Source organism: Trematomus bernacchii, unplaced genomic scaffold (genome assembly GCF_902827165.1).
Source record: "Trematomus bernacchii unplaced genomic scaffold, fTreBer1.1, whole genome shotgun sequence".
Lineage (NCBI taxonomy): Eukaryota > Metazoa > Chordata > Actinopteri > Perciformes > Nototheniidae > Trematomus > Trematomus bernacchii.
In genome coordinates, this window is record NW_022987611.1 from 2,324,650 (window position 1) to 2,346,531 (window position 21,882).

Consider the following 21,882-nt stretch of genomic DNA (forward strand, 5'->3'; position numbering starts at 1 on the left):
TGGAACACGATGATGTCATAACTCCAACTGACATGCTCAGAGCAGCAGACTTCAGATAATGGTTAATGGTCCTGCCCTCAACAGCTCTACGTCAATTATGGGGAGTCATCATATGCCGTTTCCATGGAAACGCATCCCTCGCCATAAAAGACGATGTCGCTATACATTAACTCCTATGAAAATGTTCAAAAAGTGCTCAAACTTCACATGTGTGTTAACAGTCCAGCCGTGACGACATCTAAGTGAGAGTTTTGAGATTTCTTCAAATGCCGTTGCCATGGTAACACAAGGCTCGCCATGAAACACGGTTTTCTCATAACTTCAGTGAAAATGCTCCAAACGGCCCCAAACTTCACAGGTTTGGTAACGATGCAGCCATCAACGCATCTACGCGTATTATGGGGTGTCATCAAATGCTGTTGCCATGGTGACAGATCATTCACCATCAAGTTAGTTCAAAAGTTTGCAGTTCAAATATTCTGCTGCTTTTCCAAGCCTTTTTACTTTCTTTTCTTCACTCATCACACATTCAAGCCCCCAGTGTTCATGTATCATTTCAATCTAAATTCTTCACTTTCTTCTTACACATTACATTTCAGCATAGCAGTTTAGCGTCAGCTTTTCAGCATAAAGCATTCCCACTAGCAATTTCTTCAGAAATTGCATTCTCTAGTTTGTATTGTATGCCCAATGAACATCTCCACATGCAGCAAAACTTCTGAGACAGGCAGATTAAAAAAGAAAGTCCTGCCATTATTTTCTGACACACCTTCTAACAGCCTGCCCGCTCAATATCCATTGATTTAGCCACAGTGACTGCACCCTGTTCCCCTCCTTGTGGGGGTGTAAAGGGGAAATCATTAAGCTGCCTTCTCTGTGTCTGAACCTGGACATTAGTGTTAAAACAGCCAGGAGAAAAAGGAATGCTAGGAGGAGGAGGGCGAGGAGAGGGCTGGACAGAATATTAATCAGTGTGTTGTGGGGGTCCGGCTGTCAGGGTCTGCACTGTCAGCCCCGCAAATTGGAAAACATTTTAATGGTTTTCTGTTCACTGCTCCCCTCAATGCCCTCTCAGCTCTATCACATGCACACAAGTCATGCCACAGTGACGAACCTGACACACACACACACACACACACACACACACACACACACACACACACATACACACATACACACATACACACACACACACACACACACACACACACACACACACATACACACACACACACACAGAGAGGGCAGAGATAATGATACTAACCACTCCAGAATATATTATTCAGAGTGGGCTCCCTGTGTAAACAGTATACAGCATGTTTCACATGCCAACAGGAAGCCTTTAGAGAAAGCTGCACTGAGAGGAGGTGTAAAAGAGAAACAGATTACAAGTGACGGGATGACATAATTAGGATACAAAAAAAGTACATGTCTGCAGGGTCGTGGAGCAGCCTGCATCTCACCCTGCTGCAGCTGCTGGACGGTTACAACCAGGTCAATGCCAAACTGAACCTGGTGCTGTTTGAGGACGCCATGGCTCACATGTGAGTGGACGGTCTAAAACCCCTGGGACTGAACGGGGGGGGGAAATGCAGAGGTTAGGTTTTACTTCACTCTACAAAAATGTAATGATCCAGCAGCATTAAAGGTCCAAATGTCATCACATAAACACAATACATGTTACTAATCCTTACAGTGTAAGTGTAAGGCTTACACTTACAGTCATTGCTTTCTGACGGACTTGACCTTTTACTCTTCAGGTTGCAAAGGGAAAATTAGTAGCAGTCTACTCATGGATGTCTACTGCCATGCTATTCAGTTCACTTTCTCCTACTTCCTGTACCCGGTTTCCTGTCTAACCTTCAGTACAAATTTTACAAATATATAAATGTGCAGTATGTATTGAGGAAAAACTCTCAACTAATGGCCTATTACTTGTAGAATATGGTCATGCAGAATAAGGCATTAATAAGTGTAACTAGTTGATGGTTAATGTGTGTACCTTAATATAAAGTGTTACCCAATATTGTTATTAACTTCAACCAAAGTCAATTTAAATAGTGGGCAAAAATGGGTTAATTGCCATGGATGTGGTGTTTGATATAGTTTACTTTCAATTTCAACTATTTTAGGCAGAAAAACATATATAGACTAAACCTTTTTTAATAATTTACTATAATTTAGAAAGGTTTTTGTGAGAAATAATTTCAAAAGTAAACTTTTTTTCCTTTTGTATTTAAATTTGAAATGTTTGCACACAACATTATTAATGTATACATTTGTATCAATTAAAAAAAATTATGAATCCATTTATTTTATTGTATTTCCTTGAGGAAATACAATAAAATACATTTGCATGTTGAACTACATGTTCAACATGCAAATGTTGTAATACAAGTAAGTATATAAGTATAACATGGAAAAGGAAATAAAATAGGTTTCATAGGAGGATGTGGATTTCTTTTCTCTCACCTTGTAATTACACAATCAAACCATCCAGTGGCGGCCGGCCCATAGGGGCGCTAGGGGCGCCGCCCCCCCTCTTCCCACATTAAAAAAAAAAAAAAAAAAAAATATATATATATTTAAAAAATATATTTTTTATTTTTATTTTTAATAAACAAGGTAAATATTATATAATTGGTATCAGTAAAATGTATAATCTACAATAAAATCTCGTTTAAAATTGTGTTACGATGTCTAAAGTTACTGATAAGTCACATGTTTCCTGCCTGGCTTTGCCCGTGTATCATTACTCCCTCTCGTCTGGGCGCTATGCACAGCGCCCAGACGAGAGGGCAGCAAGTGCAGCAGAAGCCAACTGTTGCTATCTTTAAACTATGCCGCCGAAACATAATTTCAGCCAATCAGCGTTGTCAAATCTGATGGTCACAGGGCTCCTACGTGAGCGCCCGGTGCAGTCTGTGAGTTGTTTGTACTCGTATCCAAGGAGACAAAACAGGAAGCTGTCATACACTCTGGAAGCTACCATTAGCAGCTAATGAAAACTCAGTTTTTGACATAAAAATGGAATTATGGATCATCAATCATTTTTCAAAGTGACAGACACATTGGATTAACCTATGGATTAACCTTCAGCTGCATTTTTCTCGTTTTTGATCAGAATTGTTATTCTGCAAAAGGTGAGCATATCTCCGTGTTTTGCTACCTAAAGCTACGTCGTGTGATGTCTGAATTTGCTTCCCCTGTCGCGAGTTCTGATCGCTCAGTGATGATACTTATATTTCTAGAATATGTGGAATCTCAGTTTGTAAGCTTATTTGTGCATATCCGATAAGTATATCGATTGATTTATACCTAGAGTGAGTTAGCATTTTTTCGCTCAGGGCTCATTTAGATGCTTCTTGTGAGACTTGTGTTTTGTTTCGGTAAACATGGTTCATATAATCAGTTAGATGCGTTTCCTCTGAGTAGGACACATGAATAGTTTATTACATTTTAAGAAGCCCTGAGACACAGTTTCGTGAGAAAAAAAACGGGGGAAAAAAGCCCCTTAACAGGTTAAATGGGAATTAAATCAGTGTTCCCAAAGCCCCGGTGTTCTGCAGTTTGTGTGGGCCTACTGTACTGTTGCACAGTTTATGCTGTAGAAACTATGTCCAGGACAAGGTGTTTGGAAGTTTTGGAAGATTCATAGCTAACCACACTGAAGTTATGGAGGTATTGATCAGTCTTCTCATATTTTTAAGCCTCAAATTGTCCTCCCTCCCCCCCCCCCCCCCCTCTAACATCACCAGAAGTCATAATTTAAGGGGTCTTTTCTCAAAAAAAATTCCGGGGGAGCATCCCCCCGGACCCCCCTAGTATTGTTTGATCACCATTTCCACAGCCCCACCAGAAATATTTTCCACCAGCCGCCACTGAAACCATCTATAATTTAGCTCTGGCCTTCACTCACAAAAAAACATTTTGTTGAATTGGACACATTTTTCGAAGCTCTATTGACTGACATGCAATGACTGGGACTGATGGAAGAATCTGAGAGGAATGAACTAGGAGCAGAGAAATAATCCAATTTAAAATACAGCAGCTTCATAAGAGGCCCACAAGAGTGACAAGGTGTGTCAGTGTGCTGAAGGATAGACCAGCTATCCAGGCCAGTCTCTAAAGACTTTCCATGGGGTACAAATGCTGCTGCTGGAGTACTGACTGAGGACATGTTCATTTAATAAACTATGAATGTTTTATATCCATGTAACGGGAAGAAACTCATCTAACTGATCATTTTTTTTTTTTTTTTAAAGAAAACCCACAATGCTAACACTGAGCCTCTGAATTAGCAACGAGCGAAAAATGCTAACAGATTACTGCACCGAAAATCACTCACAAAACCTTATTGTTTATCTTTTCTCTACATCCATGACATCGTTTCACATCGTGAGGTGACACAGAATCGATGGGTACCCTCATTATCACTGAATTATACGAAATGGCGACGTTATAAGCAAAAACGGACATCAAAACAGGTGACGCTAGGTAGCTAAAAATGCTAACATTTTTACCTTGGCTCTGTAGTCTCTCCAAAGTGGTCTTCAATGGCATTAAAACGATAAAAACGCTGCTGAAGTTAATCCATAGGTTAATCCAATGTGTCTGTGTCCCTTTGAAATGATTTCTGATAATCCATGAGCAAACAGACGGATAATCCATGATTTTACATTTCTAGATGTCAGAGCTAGACTGTAGCTTCAAAATGCAAAATTACATGCGCAAAGCCCCCACCTTTTTGTTTCACAATGAGTGTGTGTGGGGGACTCCCCCTTCGATTCTATTGGCTCTAACGGTCAGAAAGAGGTGTCAACCATCAAAATCGACCAATGGGTTCCAGAGATATGAAAAAAAAACAATTTCCACCCAAATCACCTCAGAGGTGGGGTGGTTTTGGCTAAACCTCTCTAAAAAGGTCAAATGTCACTTGTTTTGCATCAATCTTGATACAGGGTACTTATTATATGTTGTACTTTGGATTCCTAAAGCTTTTAGTCTACTAACCCTTTTATCATTACTTTGAGAAAAAAGATTATTAATTTAACCCTTTTAGAAGGGAAGATATGGTCATTTGTTCTGGGAATGTCATTTTCGAGCCTGAGACCTGAAAAACAGGCTCAGGGCTTAACAGGTTAAAATGTAATCGTAAAGTATGATCTGCAATATTGTGATGATAGCATGCACAGCCAATAGTAGTCCAAATATAACTTATATTATTTATTAGTTGAATTGTGTATCATGTCCCCCCTCCACCCCGTCACTTACAGCAAATCTCTGCACCAGCATACACCCTCTGTATGAACCCTGCTGCCAACAGCAGATAAAAGAGTCTCAGTGTCAGATCAGAAGATAAGAACGCTCTGGAGAGCTTTCGCACAACTTTAGCTCCCACAAGCTTGGTGTTCTTCCCGGTGGTAATGTGGGTTATTTTATTCATTCAAGGAGAGATTCTTGACCTGTTCCCAGACGACGAGGTGGAAGGCATCATTGGCAGCGTGAGGCCAGAGGTCCGCAGCTTGGGATTGATGGATTCAAGGGAAAACTGCTGGAAGTTCTTCATCGAGCGGGTTCGCAGACAGCTCAAGGTGAAACAGCAGAAAGTCAGACACAAAATGTTCTCCGTCCTTACTGAAAGTTTGATCTCTCTCATAGAACTCATTATCTCCACCCTCGTTTTATATAGTAATAGCATACTGTATGGAGGTTATTCCCTATCTTTATTCAAGAGCGTGGTCTTTTAATTTAAGAGCATCATTTATTGATTTCACGTTCAGATTTTGTATTTCTTTCTCTCAAACCCTGTCCTCGCACTCAAATAGCGCCTGCTTGCGCTTAGATTTTCTCTGCTTCTGCTCAAACTGTACGCTTGCACTCAGATATATTGCTGCTTGCACAGATTTCCTGTTTTCCAGTTTAAAACCTTCTCCTCACACTCAGGCTGCTTCTGTCAAATATCTGCTCTCAGATTTCTTGTGCAACAACCATTTCAAAATCCCTCAACCAATAGGAGGCCAGGTGAAGTGTCGTCTCCTTGCGGGCACGTTCGCTTTACTTATTAGAGTGTCCCGTAAGGGCAGTTACTCTTTAACCAGGTTTATAAACTCCCGCCCTCCACGGCTTTATTAACCTCTTAAGCCCGATTGCCCCCGCCGGCAGGCTTCCGGTTTTGGGCATGCTGCGAGCGCATCATTCTAAATCACCTCAAATATGTGGTCATATTGGGGCCGGAGATGATCATCCCATTTTCTCCATCATACCAGTACAAGTAAAGAGCCACAAGGGGAACAAAGTGTTGCAAACGTTTGCCTTTTTGGACCCTGGAAGTTCATCTACCTTTTGCACGGAGAGCTTGATGCGAAGGCTGAACACTAAAGGACAGAAGACAAATATTCTTCTGAGGACAGTAAACCAAGTGAAGCTGGCAACCAGTCATCATATTTCAAGTTTGGAAGTATCTAGTCTGGACAAAGACAATTTCAACCAACTACCTGATGTGTTCACACACAAGACCATGCCTGTTTCCAATCACAACATTCCTGTTCAAGAGGACCTGACACAAAGGCCTTACTTGAAAGACATCAAGATTCAATCCATAAACTCTGGAATTGATCTACTCATTGGGACAAATGCATCCAAGGTACTGGAACCTTGGGAGCTAGTCAACAGCCAGGGAGATGGACCATACGCTCTAAGGACCCTACTGGGGTGGGTCATCTATGGTCCACTGAGAAAAAACAACATCATCAGGGATAAGAATGACTGCCCTGCTGCTGCTGTAAATCAAGTATCCATTGTAAGCACAGAGGATCTACAGGTCAACCAACACAATAATAACCCGAGCAAAAGATCCATCAAGAAAACAGAGAAAATATCCAGAGAAGTTGTCAAATCCCTGGATAATAGGAATTACTCTGTGAAAATGACTGATGAACATTGCAGCCTCGACTTGCCATTCAGACAAGAAAATCCCGGGTTGCCCAACAACAAACACGTTACCGAGCAGCTCATCTGCGATTCTGCTGTTATGGTATCCGGGCACCGGCTGAATCCAAGTGACAGACCTGATGGTAATATGAAACAGGCTAATTCTTCGAACCAAAACTTTGCAATAAAGAACACTGCTAAAGATGACAAAACTCACTTTTCCGCAGAGTTGAAAAACACATTAATGCATGAGCCCTATAAGAAAAGGCTTGGAGTTGGATGACAATATAACCCACGCGTTCTCTCAGCGCTGGACGGGATGGCAACACGACTGTTTCAACCTAAGAACTGCAAATCAGGATATGTCTACTCCAAGAGGCTGAGACATAAAGTACAGCAAAGAATGGTGACCCTTAAAATAAGGGAGAAGAAAATAAACTGAAAAATCATTAACGATTAAATGCCAACACATAGAACACACCATTTTTATTTTACATAGCTCCTTATTTATTTATTGGTCATTGTTTTTTGTTTCACACTTAAGCTAATTAAGGGCCGGTGTGTAGGAGCCATTTTATGGATGTAGTTGGCGTGTCAATTTATTTAATTTATATTTATACTGCAATATTATTTTGGACACTTGGTGGCGGGGTTTAGCTGCACCGGGTGTATAAAAGCGGTCATAGGTGACCGGAAAGGACGAGGACACAGGAGGAAGAAATTGAAAGACCACGCTCTTGAATAAAGATAGGGAATAACCTCCATAATACTGCATCACCCTTTAAAAATAAAAAACCTTTCTACTTGGATAAACATGTGGCGTTATGATAAAGCCTTTCCCTTTACTGTCCTCACGCTGTTTAGCTTCAGATCGTTTCACCTTTCTTGGGAGAAAGGGATTCCAAGGGCTTGCTCTTTTATTTAATTATGACAGCGTGCATTACCACCACCCCCCACAGGCTCACCCCGCCTCACAAAGAGTGGATCTCTGGATATTCCCCTTGATGGAAAGGATAATGTGCCAATCTGATACAGAGGGAGTTTAATCCTGAGCCATCACTACATAGACCAGACCAGTTCCACCTGATTGTCAGTAGATTACTAGATTACTAGATTAAATGTTTTTATTTAGTGGGAATGCTGATACAGCATTCCAACTATATGTTCTTCTATGGACAAAATTATTATTATTCCGCCGGAACTTTGCACCTCTTCTCCTCCTGCATTCAACACAACCTGGTCTCACCAGAATGCGTGACTCCATCACGACACCTTAACACCGCAGTGCGTGGTGGAGTCACGAACTTTGCTACATTTACGTGTCTGCACCACGCAAACAACCCCAATGTAAAGTGAATGAGGCTCCTTTGTCGTGGTGCACACACGCATTTCTACAACGTCCCGCAGTGAGCTTTTATTCTATAAAACGTTTTTAAAATCTACTTTATAGCTTGTAGTAACTCACGGGAGGCTTCTTTTATTTTATTTGTATTCATAATAATTTTTATTTTTCGTCAGAATGTATTATGGTGCATTATTTACCAATTTTTGTTCTCAAAAAACAGTGCATTGTGTGTAATACAACTGTGATTTTTATTAAATGAGTTAGTTTTTAAGGAAGGCCAGAGTCAAATAGATTGTTCCCTTTAGTTAATGTTATTTAAAAGATAATTATATTCCTATTTGATCATGTCCCCTTTATTGTATTACGGACGCAGAGAGCAATGTGAGCGTCCATTCCCATTGGATAACGGAGGATTTTACACCCGGAAATAAGTATTCTCCTTACTGTCGATTGATTTTACAGTGATATCTGCACTACTCATCGACTCAAAAACACCAGATTATCCTTGTTAATTACACAACATTGATTGGTTTAAATTGTGTACAATGCTTTTGTAATTTTCCCCTTCGATTCGGAGAAACAAATATGTGTTCAGAGTTTAGGATGGCCGAAGACACTACACTACCCAGAATCCTCAGCTATTGTTCCGCTTTGCCTCAAGCTCTGTGATTGGTTGACCTCCAACTGCATTCCATATGGAAAAAAAACGTTTCGTAAAAGATAAAATCATACTTTATTCAGCAGTGCTTGCTTTACTCTTTGAAAGTCATCACATGAATGCATTGTAATAAATGGTTTGGCTGCATTAAACATTACACATCTGTCGTAGTTCTTTATTTATCTACAGAGATCGGGCCTCAGAATAGACCGGAAACTATTCTTTTACCGTTCTGTTTTAATTTCACAATAAAGTTAGTAGTAATAATTTGTTTTGATATTATTGTTTTTTATTAACTACCAGACCGCTGGGTCATGTTAAGACCATCTTTTCTGTGTTGCTGTGGGTTTTTTACATCGCTTTTGTGTTACAAATATCAAAACAATAACAGAATATATCCGTCGTAAACTAAACCAGAAACAGCAGTATATTTTATTTTGTTAACACTGTAAACTTGACAGCTTTTTAACCCGCACCTCCTACTGGTTAAAGCACGTTATTACACGTTTAGAGTAATTGCAATGCAGGTAGATTGTGTTGCTTTTTAATGACTGTTTTAAAATGCCTTTTTCTTAATGTCTTTCATTTTTGTAAAGCATTTTGAATGTGTTATATTTGATGAAAACATTTAAATATTAAGAGTACATACTCTTAATATAGTGGGAAAGTGGAAGGTCAATTATAAATAATATAGAATAGAAAATATCAAGAAGATACTGTAAGTGATCTCTACAATAAAACAGTTTAGTGCCTGATAGGAGGATGTGCAAAACAGACAAACTAATAAGGCTTTATTTAAACATTAAAGAATACTTTAGGTTAAGGTCTTCTTTTAAATAAGAAAAAAGCTTTGGGGTACAGATATTAAGCCTGACAAAGTACTTAACGTCTAATATATTGCATGGTTTGTTTTGGAACTTGACAATCAACTTTCCTGCAATGTTAACTATGTTGAAGCACTTATTTTAACTGATATTATACATATTAATTATACTCTTATAAGATGTATGTAGATAGTATAAGAAATGTGCAGAATATGTTTAATGGTGGAGGTACACAGATATCGATAGATGTCTTGTAATGCACTGTTGAGGAACCTGTGACCCAAGTTTTTCATTCATTGCATAACTACACCGTAGTTGTGTATATGATATGTCAATAAACCTTAGAACATCTTGAAATCTTGAAAGGGATGTGCAAAATAGCCATTATATACAGTTTTTAATGAACTATTAGTAGAGAATAACGAGTAATGAATATACTTTATAGGGATCTGCAGATAAATATTTAGTCTTCTCAAGCACCCACTACCAAATATCTCGCCTGATTGTTGGCACTTGACAATCACCTTCACTGAATTTTACTCAGGTGTAACTAAAGTCTGATTTAAGGGTTGTTTATATTTCATATCATTAATCCAAATCTGTAAAGTAACTAAAATAAATGTAGTGGAGTAAAAATAGGACACGTTCTAAGCACATGGTGTAGTCCCATAGCTGAGGATTCTGGGTAGTGTACCCACAGCAACACAGAAAAGATGGTCTTAACAAGACCCAGCGGTCTGGTAGTTAATAAAAAACAATAATATCAAAACAAATTATTACTACTAACTTTATTGTGAAATTAAAACAGAACGGTAAAAGAATAGTTTCCGGTCTATTCTGAGGCCCGATCTCTGTAGATAAATAAAGAACTACGACAGATGTGTAATGTTTAATGCAGCCAAACCATTTATTACAATGCATTCATGTGATGACTTTCAAAGAGTAAAGCAAGCACTGCTGAATAAAGTATGATTTTATCTTTTACGAAACGTTTTTTTTCCATATGGAATGCAGTTGGAGGTCAACCAATCACAGAGCTTGAGGCAAAGCGGAACAATAGCTGAGGATTCTGGGTAGTGTAGTGTCTTCGGCCATCCTAAACTCTGAACACATATTTGTTTCTCCGAATCGAAGGGGAAAATTACAAAAGCATTGTACACAATTTAAACCAATCAATGTTGTGTAATTAACAAGGATAATCTGGTGTTTTTGAGTCGATGAGTAGTGCAGATATCACTGTAAAATCAATCGACAGTAAGGAGAATACTTATTTCCGGGTGTAAAATCCTCCGTTATCCAATGGGAATGGACGCTCACATTGCTCTCTGCGTCCGTAATACAATAAAGGGGACATGATCAAATAGGAATATAATTATCTTTTAAATAACATTAACTAAAGGGAACAATCTATTTGACTCAGCTGAAGCTCTGGCCTTCCTTAAAAACTAACTAATTTAATAAAAATCACAGTTGTATTACACACAATGCACTGTTTTTTGAGAACAAAAATTGGTAAATAATGCACCATAATACATTCTGACGAAAAATAAAAATTATTATGAATACAAATAAAATAAAAGAAGCCTCCCGTGAGTTACTACAAGCTATAAAGTAGATTTTAAAAACGTTTTATAGAATAAAAGCTCACTGCGGGACGTTGTAGAAATGCGTGTGTGCACCACGACAAAGGAGCCTCATTCACTTTACATTGGGGTTGTTTGCGTGGTGCAGACACGTAAATGTAGCAAAGTTCGTGACTCCACCACGCACTGCGGTGTCGTGGTGGAGTCACGCATTCTGGTGAGACCAGGTTGTGTTGAATGCAGGAGGAGAAGAGGTGCAAAATTCCGGCGGAATAATAATAATTTTGTCCATAGAAGAACATATAGTTGGAATGCTGTATCAGCATTCCCACTAAATAAAAACATTTAATCTAGTAATCTAGTAATCTACTGACAGTCAGGTGGAACTGGTCTGGTCTATGTAGTGATGGCTCAGGATTAAACTCCCTCTGTATCAGATTGGCACATTATCCTTTCCATCAAGGGGAATATCCAGAGATCCACTCTTTGTGAGGCGGGGTGAGCCTGTGGGGGGTGGTGGTAATGCACGCTGTCATAATTAAATAAAAGAGCAAGCCCTTGGAATCCCTTTCTCCCAAGAAAGGTGAAACGATCTGAAGCTAAACAGCGTGAGGACAGTAAAGGGAAAGGCTTTATCATAACGCCACATGTTTATCCAAGTAGAAAGGTTTTTTATTTTTAAAGGGTGATGCAGTATTATGGAGGTTATTCCCTATCTTTATTCAAGAGCGTGGTCTTTCAATTTCTTCCTCCTGTGTCCTCGTCCTTTCCGGTCACCTATGACAAAAAAATTTAAAAACGTTTTATAGAATAAAAGCTCACTGCGGGACGTTGTAGAAATGCGTGTGTGCACCACGACAAAGGAGCCTCATTCACTTTAAATTGGGGTTGTTTGCGTGGTGCCGACACGTAAATGTAGCAAAGTTCGTGACTCCACCACGCACTGCGGTGTTAAGGAGTCGTGGTGGAGTCACGCATTCTGGTGAGACCAGGTTGATTCAACATCGCAGAAACTCCGTTCAAACATCAAAACGTTCAGCTCGGTCAGGAAACGATGGCTATTACTTTTATCATTCATAACTTTCATAATTCTAGAGATACATCCCATAATTCATCACATTTTTAACCATTGAAGTCAATGGAGAAAATCTTCAGACTTGAACAATCTTCATGCGACTTCAACTGCTAACTGTTCATTCATACTTTCACTCAGAAACCTCATTCCAACTTTAAAATGTTACACATCTTTCTGACATTATTCGTGTAACACAACTTTTAAATCTGATTCTTACTTTTAGAGATATTAAACATTGTTCAGATCTTGTTAAAGAGGCTTTCGTCAGATTTTAACATTAACCTGTTAAGCACCAAGCCTGTTTTTCATGTTTCAGGCTCGAAAATGACATGCCCAAAACAAATGACTACAACTTAACTTCTAAAAGGGTTATATGAATAATTTCTTTTTATCAAAGCAAGGTTACATCTGTGAGTTGGATGTAAAAGTGTCAGAATCAATATAGATGTTTTTTATTTTAAAGAAAATTCAGATTTTACATAGTAAAAAACTGTAAATTATAGTGTCCGTCCAAAAATTCTTTTTTACTTATAGTGAAAACTACCCTTGGATGATGGGTTAGTAGACTAAAAGCTTTAGGAATCCAAAATACAACATATAATAAGTACCCTGTATCAAGATTGATGCAAAACAAGTGACATTTGACCTTTTTAGAGAGGTTTAGCCAAAACCACCCCACCTCTGAGGTGATTTGGGTGAACATGTTTTTTTTTCCATATCTCTGGCCCCCCTTGCTCGATTTTGATGGTTGACACCTCTTTCTGACCGTTAGAGCCAATACAATCGAAGGGGGAGGCCCCCACACACACACGTTGTGAAGAGAAAAGGTGGGGGCTGCGCGCATGTAATTTTGCATCAGAGTGGACCGATTTCTCGCTCTGACATTTGGAAACGAAAAAGCAGTTTTATTGCTTATGGATTATCAGAAATCATTTCAAAGAGTACACAGACACATAGGATTAACCCATGGATTAACTGCAGCATCGTTTTTTTATTGTTTTAATGCCATTGAAGACCAGTTTTGACCAAGGTAAGCCATGTTAGCGTTTCTAGCTACCTAGCTCCACATGTTATGATGTACGCTTTCGTTTATAGCGTCGCAAATGTTTATCACTGAGTGTTGAGGTGGGCACCAAACGATTCTGTGTCTCCAGGGGACCCAAAACGAGTGGTTGGCTGTGCATCTAGGATAAGTAATAAGGGAGTTATTGTGAGTTTAGTTGCAGAGATAGGTTACATTTTTTTCGCTCGTGGCTAATTCAGAGGCTGAGTGTTAGCATTGTGGGGTTTTTTTGGAGAAAAAAAATTAAAAAGATCAGTTAGCTGAGTTTCTTCCCGTTACATGGATATAAAACATTCATAGTTTATTAAATATTAAGATTCCTTAGACGTTGTTTCCTGCAAATGACGGTTTATCCGCCCGGTACCGGGCGGATGGTGCGTAACAGGTTAACTGTCACAGCTAGAGGGTGAGAAATCTTGAAATTTGCCTTCATATATTTTTTTAAAACTGCCATAATTCCCAAACCCTACATTCCTGAGACATAATTTTTCATGACAAACGTAGGAAAACATCGCATAGCTTGAAAAATGACAAATAATTAAACAAAATGCCTCTTGAGGGCATGAAGTGCCAAAAACGTTCAACATCCATCTCCATTAACCTGTTAAGCCCGAGAGACCCCGGTACCGGGGTACTGCCGCAACATCTTGCAGGAAACAGTGTCTGAGGGCGTGTTCATTTAATAAAACTGAATGTTTTATATCCATGTAACGGGAAGAAACTCATCTAACTGATAATATTTTTTTTTTTTTCAAAAGAAAACCCACAATGCTAACACTGAGCCTCTGATGAAATCACTCACAAAACCTTATTATTTATCTTTTCACCACATCCAACACATCGTGAGGTGACACAGAAACGTTTGACACCGACATTACCACTGAATTATACGTATTTCCAACGTTATAAGCAAAAACGGACATCAAAACAGGTGACGCTAGGTAGCTAAAAATGCTAACATTTTTACTTTGGCTCTGTAGTCTCTCCAAAGTGGTCTTCAATGGCATTAAAACGATAAAAACGCTGCTGAAGTTAATCCATAGGTTAATCTAATGTGTCTGTGTCCCTTTGAAATGATTTCTGATAATCCATAAGCATTAAAACTGCTTTTCCGTTTCCAGATGTCAAAGCTAGAGATAGGTCCACTCTGATGCAAAATTACATGCGCGAAGCCCCCACCTTTTCTCTTCACAACGTGTGTGTGTGGGGGACTCCCCCTTCGATTCTATTGGCTCTAACGGTCAGAAAGAGGTGTCAACCATCAAAATCGAGCAAGGGGGGCCAGAGATATGGAAAATCCACCTAAATGACCCCAGAAGTGGTTTCTTTTTGCTAAATCTCTCTAAAAAGGTCAAATGTCACTTGTTTTGCATCAGTCTTGATACAGGGTACTTATTATATGTTGTACTTTGGATTCCTAAAGCTTTTAGTCTACTAACCCATCATCCAAGGGTGGTTTGCACTATAAGTAAAAAAGAATTTTTGGACGGACACTATAATTTACAGTTTTTTACTATGTAAAATCTGAATTTTCTTTAAAATAAAAAACATCTATATTGATTCTGACTTTTCTACATCCAACTCACAGGTTTATCACTACTTTGAGAAAAAAGATTATTCATTTAACCCTTTTAGAAGGGAAGATATGGTCATTTGTTCTGGGAATGTCATTTTCGAGCCTGAGACCTGAAAAACAGGCTCAGGGCTTAACAGGTTAAAACCCATTGTAATTTCAGGCTGATATTTCCTCACAACAGCAGCCGCACACCTTTAGTTAAACTGCCAAAAAGGCCACATTATTAACCCGAAAGTACACAAAAATTACACTTCAGATACTCAACTTCCTTGACATGCTTCACCTTTTGAAATTTCACAGATATCTGTTATGGTTCTTCCACAAAACGTTCACATGTAAGAGCTTTATCTCTCATTCAGAACAATGCAAACCTTTGATCTCTACAGAGCTCGTTAGCTCAACTATAAACACCTGTGTAATGGAACACGATGATGTCATCACTCCAACTGACAGCAGTCAGTTCTAACTGTTCATTTCATACTCACACTCTCTCTCTCTCTCTTCAAACTTCACAGGTTTGGTAACGATGCAGCCATCAACGCATCTAAGCGTATTATGGGGTGTCATCAAATGCCGTTGCCATGGCGACAGACCACTCGCCATGAAACACGATGTCGCTGTAAGTCCAATGGAAACGGTCCGATCGTCCCCCAAACTTTGCTTGTATATCACCGGTCCAGCCCTCAACAGCTCTACGTCAATTATGGGGTTTCTTCAAATGCCGTTGCCATGGCAACACAATGCTCGCCATGAAACACGGTTTTCTCATAACTTCAGTGAAAATGTTCCAAACGGCCCAAAACTTCACAGGTTTGGTAACGATGCAGCCATCAACGCATCTAAGCGTATTATGGGGTGTCATCAAATGCCGTTGCCATGGCGACAGATCATTCGCCATCAAGTTAGTTCAAAAGTTTGCAGTTCAAATATTCTGCTGCTTTTCCAAGCCTTTTTACTTTCTTTTCTTCACTCATCACACATTCAAGCCCCCAGTGTTCATGTATCATTTCAATCTAAATTCTTCACTTTCTTCTTACACATTACATTTCAGCATAGCAGTTTAGCGTCAGCTTTTCAGCATAAAGCATTCCCACTAGCAATTTCTTCAGGAATTGCATTCTCTAGTTATTATTATTATTCATTTTTTATTTTGAAGTCCTGCATATTTTTCAACTATTGATGTATTTTAAAATTGAAAAAATCTATGAATGAATTGTTCACAACTCAAAGGATACTTGATTAAAAAGTGTGCATTCCCAATTACATGTACCTTTGTTCCAATATCCACAAAATAATGACATGGCTGCAGGTAGTATAGCAGTACACAAAACAGCAGTACACGCCATTCTGTATCACATTGACTTCTATATTTCGAGTGATGTCCTGCTGCACCCCCCAACCTCGGCTGAGCTTCAGCTGGTGGGCATCTACCCTGACATTATCCTGTAGGGCAGGGGTCGGCAACCCCTGGCACGCGTGCCACCAATGGCACGCGGCACCGTAACCAGTGGCACACTAGGAATAAGTGGAATAAGTGTACAAAATATTTATTTTATTTTCGGATCCTGAACGAGACCGCCGCCAGAGCGCAACGCAGCGCAACGCAACGCAGCGCAACGCAGCGCAGCGCAACGCAGCCCCACTCAAAAAGGCCGATCGCGAGACGTAACATACATGACACTTTTCTCTGTGTGCGGCAAAACAAGCTCGCCAAAATCGCTTCACCAGTCTGGCAGTATTTTGAGGTGTCCGAAAAAGACAATAAAATAGCGGTATGCAACGTGTGTGAAGCAGAAATCCTGCAGCTCCACCCGCTGTGACGGACCGGTGAGCGGAGCAGAACACACAAGAGTTAGACCTAACACACTTAGCTATTTGATCTACCTTTGGAACTAGTTATAAATATATTTATTCTTCACTGTCACTCATTACTGGATCAGTGAGCTGCATGAGATACTGACAGGCTGTCAGGAGAGAGAGAGAGGGGGAGAGAGGAAAAGAGAGCGCTTCCGCTCATTTCCCCCGTGTTATTATCCAAAGTTAATGTAAACTTGAATAATGTAGGCTACTTCATTTGAATGTAACAATTATGTTGGTTGTTGTTTGTGGAAGCGCCAGTGAATGAGCCCCATTAACTGAGTTTTAAACATCACTTTTCACGAGTGTTTTCGTCGAGCTCTTCAACACCCTCTCCCCCCCCCCGTTGATAATTCACGATCGTCGGCACGCTGATACATTTTTTTTTTTAGAATGGCACTTCATATCAAAAAGGTTGCCGACCCCTGCTGTAGGGTATCAGGAAAAACTTGAGAATGAATCCTTGATGATAGCAGGCTGTCCAGGCCCAAATCATGACACGCCACGCGTAGTGCTGCATGTTAGAGATGGCAAATCCGGATCCTTTTACGGACTCAGGGTCTTCTGAGTCAGTCATTGAAGAGATCCGGATCATACGAGTCATTTGAGTCATATGAGTCAGCATCACCAAGACCGTAGAAATCCTATCGGTGAAACCGAAAAGTTGATGCATTTCACAAGCATATTATTATTCCATATATTTTGAATATATATATATATATATTTGTATATATATATATATAATATCTGCATGTATATTTTCTATTTCGACATGTATATTTTATATTTTATTTTTCTTTCTATTCTTGTATATTTTGTAGTTTTGTTTTATTGTAAAATGCCTTTTATGCTGCTGTAACAACAATTTCCCAATTTGGGATCAATAAAGTACTATCTATCTATCTATTAAACTGACGTTATATTAACCTCCGCTCCACAGTGTATTTTGCTTTAATAAAAAATGTTGATCACAAAAAAAAGGGTTATTTTGCGATTTGGCAAATCTGAGTCTGCTGTTGACTCGTGCATGAGGACGAGTCTGCTGGATCTCTGGATCTGCTGCTATATACGGCTCCGAGTCCGCACGAGTCTGCTCTGCTGTGTGTTGCACAGTGAGTCAGGATTTGCGAATCTGAGTCTGCTGTTGACTCGTGCATGACGACGAGTCTGCTGGATCTCTGGATCTGCTGCTATATGGTTACGGCTCCGAGTCCGCACGAGTCTGATCCGCTGTGTGTTGCAGCGAGTCAGGATTTGCGAATCTGCGAATCTGCGAGTCTGCTGTTGACTCGTGCATAATATAGCGCGGGAGCCGGGTGCTGGAGGAGGGGCTATGCTCGTGCACATGACGAGTATGGATCGCTGGATCTGCTATGCTATTACGGTTAGGAGCCGTCGGCTCCTCTGAGTCCCCACGAGTCTGCAGGAAGTTTCACTGATCCGCGTCCCCTCCCCTGAGCCAAACGATCACTTCTGGCAGGCAGCTATCCTGTATACTTGCTAAAGGGTAGGTAGATGGACTGGGGTACGTTGTAATGTGATTTTACATGTTATAAAGAGAGTAGCGAGTGACGCAATTTATAGTTTTAATTTGTACGTCACACCAAGTGTGGGACTCAAGGACTCGGGTTAATGGAGAGGGGAGACTCGTCACGACCAGCTCATTTCTAGGATCCGGGTTAATGATCCGGATGAATCAGGACTCGCCCATCTCTACTGCATGTTCTTTCCCTTTAATTCAACCTTAATTTAGACTAGAAAACATTTTCCTAGTAGTGTTGTGCAGTGTTAAAGTGCTCTTTGGCAAACTTTAGGTGCGCAGTGGTGTTATTCTGCAGACACTCCGTGGTGTCCTACTATGGTCCCTATTGCTGTACTATGTTCTGCGTATAATACACTTTTGAAGAGAGATGGTAACCAGATCTAATGACACCTAAGCCTCCAGCTGATGCTCTGGGGTTCTTTTTGATCTCATTCTGCATTGTGCCTTTGAACTCATCTTTGCTCGGCGCCCACTTAGGGAGCTCAGCCACAGTACTAGATTGGCTCCTTTTATAGAAAATGTGTCTAAATATTGTTTGATATATAACTTAAATTATGGAGATTACTTTGTAACCCTTTCCAGCTTTATGCAAATCAACAATTCTCGATCGTAGGTCATCTGAGATCTTTTTTTTCTGAGGCATGGTTCTCATCAGCAGATGCTTCTGGTGAATAGCATATTACAATGTTAGAGTGATTATTATAAGTCAAAGTAGAGCAAAGTCCGGTTTGCTAACTCCTACCTCAGTTAGCGTTTGTTGAGGTCTAGGGATTAAAAACTACTGTGAATGTTTGAATGATGTTTTAAATATGGACAAGCCAAAACAATTTGCTGGTGAGTAAAGACGGATTGTTTTGTTGATTATTGTTAGTTATGTAAGGGTCAGACCGTATTTGAGAACAAATTCATACATGAATGTAGGGTTCACTTTTTCTTGCCACTATAAGTGCTGTAACCTCATTGCATTACATTACATGTCACTTGTTAGAGGCTTTTATCCAAAGCGACTTACATACATTCAGTACTGTGGGCAGTCCAAACAGGAGCAATCTGGGCTGAAGTGTCTTCAGGGACACAACGACATGCTGACTGCAGGGGGATGGAACCAGTGCTCCCCTGATCTGAAGATCAGCACATAACCCACTGAGCCACAGCCTCTACATGTTTATGTGTATACTGTACGATAAGCTTCTTCCTCCCTATGTGATATTATCAGTAGTGGCTTTGGGTTTCTGGATGTTTGTTTCTAAAGGCATGGAGCATCTGGCCGAGCTCCTCAAAAAGCCAGCTGTTCAGTGGAGTCTGACGCGGCCCGCAGCTCCCCAAACTCCTCCATGCACATGCCTGCTGGAGGCGTTATTTGCCTAAAATTCAAACTCACCTCGCACACACACTACTGAAAACATCTGGCCTTGCACAAACACTACTGAAATACTCTCACATTCACTACTGAACACCTCGCACACACACTACTGAAAACATCTGGCCTTGCACACACACTACTGAAAACATCTGGCCTTGCACACACACAACTGAACACCTCGCACACACACTACTGAAAATTAACCTCACACACACACAACTGAAAATTAACCTCACACACACTCTATTGAAATACTTTCACATTCACTAGTGAACACCTTGCATACACAACTGAAAATTAAACCTCACACATGCAACTATAAATGAACCTCAAGTACATACTACTGAAATACTCTCACATTCACTGAAAACCTCACACACACACACTCCTGAAAAACATTTTACTGAAAGGTTCTCAGTATGGAATGTGCATGTGTTTCACCTATGTGTGTGAGGGGGATTCTTGCTGTAACGGAAGTCATTGTAATGAAACGGTAGTACCAAACTGCTAGTGGTCTCTCTGCTAGCTCCGTTAGCTTCATTAGCTCCAGGCTGCTACTCGGACGTGTTTGTTGTGTTGATGCCTGGTGGAGTAGTCTTTATTGAAATATCGCACTTGGCTCTGCGGTTCAAACAGACCGTCCATGAATGCTGTTTCTTCGGTAAGTGAAATTCAAGCACTTTATTTCTTACTGGTCTTTTTATTCAGCTAACGAGCGAGATGAAGCTACATCTGTGCTAACGATGCTATCCGTAGCATACAAGTTAAAACATAATAGAGAAGTGTAAAACATTAAGAAGGATTATACTGTAGAACAAAAGGCTTCTCGTGAGGTTGGTAAAATAAGGTCATGCTTGTACATTAGTTAGTTTGCTAGTTAGGTAACTGTATGCATTGTTATTGTTAATTTAAAATAGCTATGCTCGACGATGCAGACAGCTAGCGTCACAGTAGTGTAGACGACCAGCGTACTGTATATGAGATTAACCTCACTATAAGATCTGTGTATCCGAAAAATATGAATCTCACATTTCCAGATGGTTCCAGAAATAACGTTAACGTAGATATTGCAATATGGTTTGTTGAGCTGGAGTTGATTATTGAAGTTTACTGGTTAACGTTCATCATACGTTCATATTATTACCAATACTTACTTAGCATTATCATTACACTGGAGAAACCGACTTATTGCGGCAGCAGAACGTGAACATGTAGCTGATTGCCTGCATTTAAGGACGACAAATAGCGTAGTCAATGCTTTAGGGACAAGGAAATGAATTGTTTAAATATTAGATATGATGTTATGTGTGCTTCTGTGACAATTAAGCTTATTCATTGCATTACATTTATTAAAGATGTTTGTCTTTTACCCTTACGTGTGTGTTACAAATGAATGTGAATATGGCATAGGACAAATATTTAAAATTACTGTCTCATAAAAAACGATTCCAAAATAACAGTAAAATAAAAAGGACCCCAACTAGACAATAATACACAATCCAACTGATAAGATACAGTATGGGCTGTGATATCCAGCACTTTTTTAAAGGATAACAAAAAGTATGTGACCAACACATGTTACTTTACATATATATATCTGTTTGTTTAAAGTTTCCAGGTGATGCAGACAGACCAGAGGATGCTGAACACGAGAGACAGACCGAGATTCCTGACATCAGTGAACTTCAGCATGGACTCAAAGGTACAAAGACTCCTTTCATACTGTACAAAGAATCGAGAAACGTTCTGGTTTAAATAGATAAAGTAACAACTATAATACACTGATATACATGCCATTAAACATGACTAAATACTGACATCAGGGAAGTTGACTGTTCCTTCCTTGCAAAAAGTTAAATTTCGATTTTACCAAGTAACATGATTTTTTTTGTCAGCTTTCACATGTCAATGTATTTAAGGCAATTCATATTTTACTTTGTGAAAATTACTACCATTTGTCTCTACATATTGTCTGTAAAGACGTGGTAAAAGTGGTTCTTGCAGTGAGACAACCGAACAGCATGATTCTACATTTACACTAAGTTTTGATAACAGTTGAATA

At 39.7% G+C, this 21,882-nt stretch overlaps 1 protein-coding gene across 1 annotated transcript in view; it reads left to right on the forward strand.

Moving 5' to 3' along the window:
* Positions 1-1,428: 1,428 nt before the first annotated feature.
* Positions 1,429-21,882, forward strand: part of LOC117483631 (dynein heavy chain 9, axonemal-like) — a 116,910-nt gene continuing 96,456 nt past the window's right edge. The window contains 1 exon segment of the mRNA XM_034132009.1: positions 1,429-1,544. Within this exon segment, the coding sequence (XP_033987900.1) occupies positions 1,429-1,544 (116 nt within the window).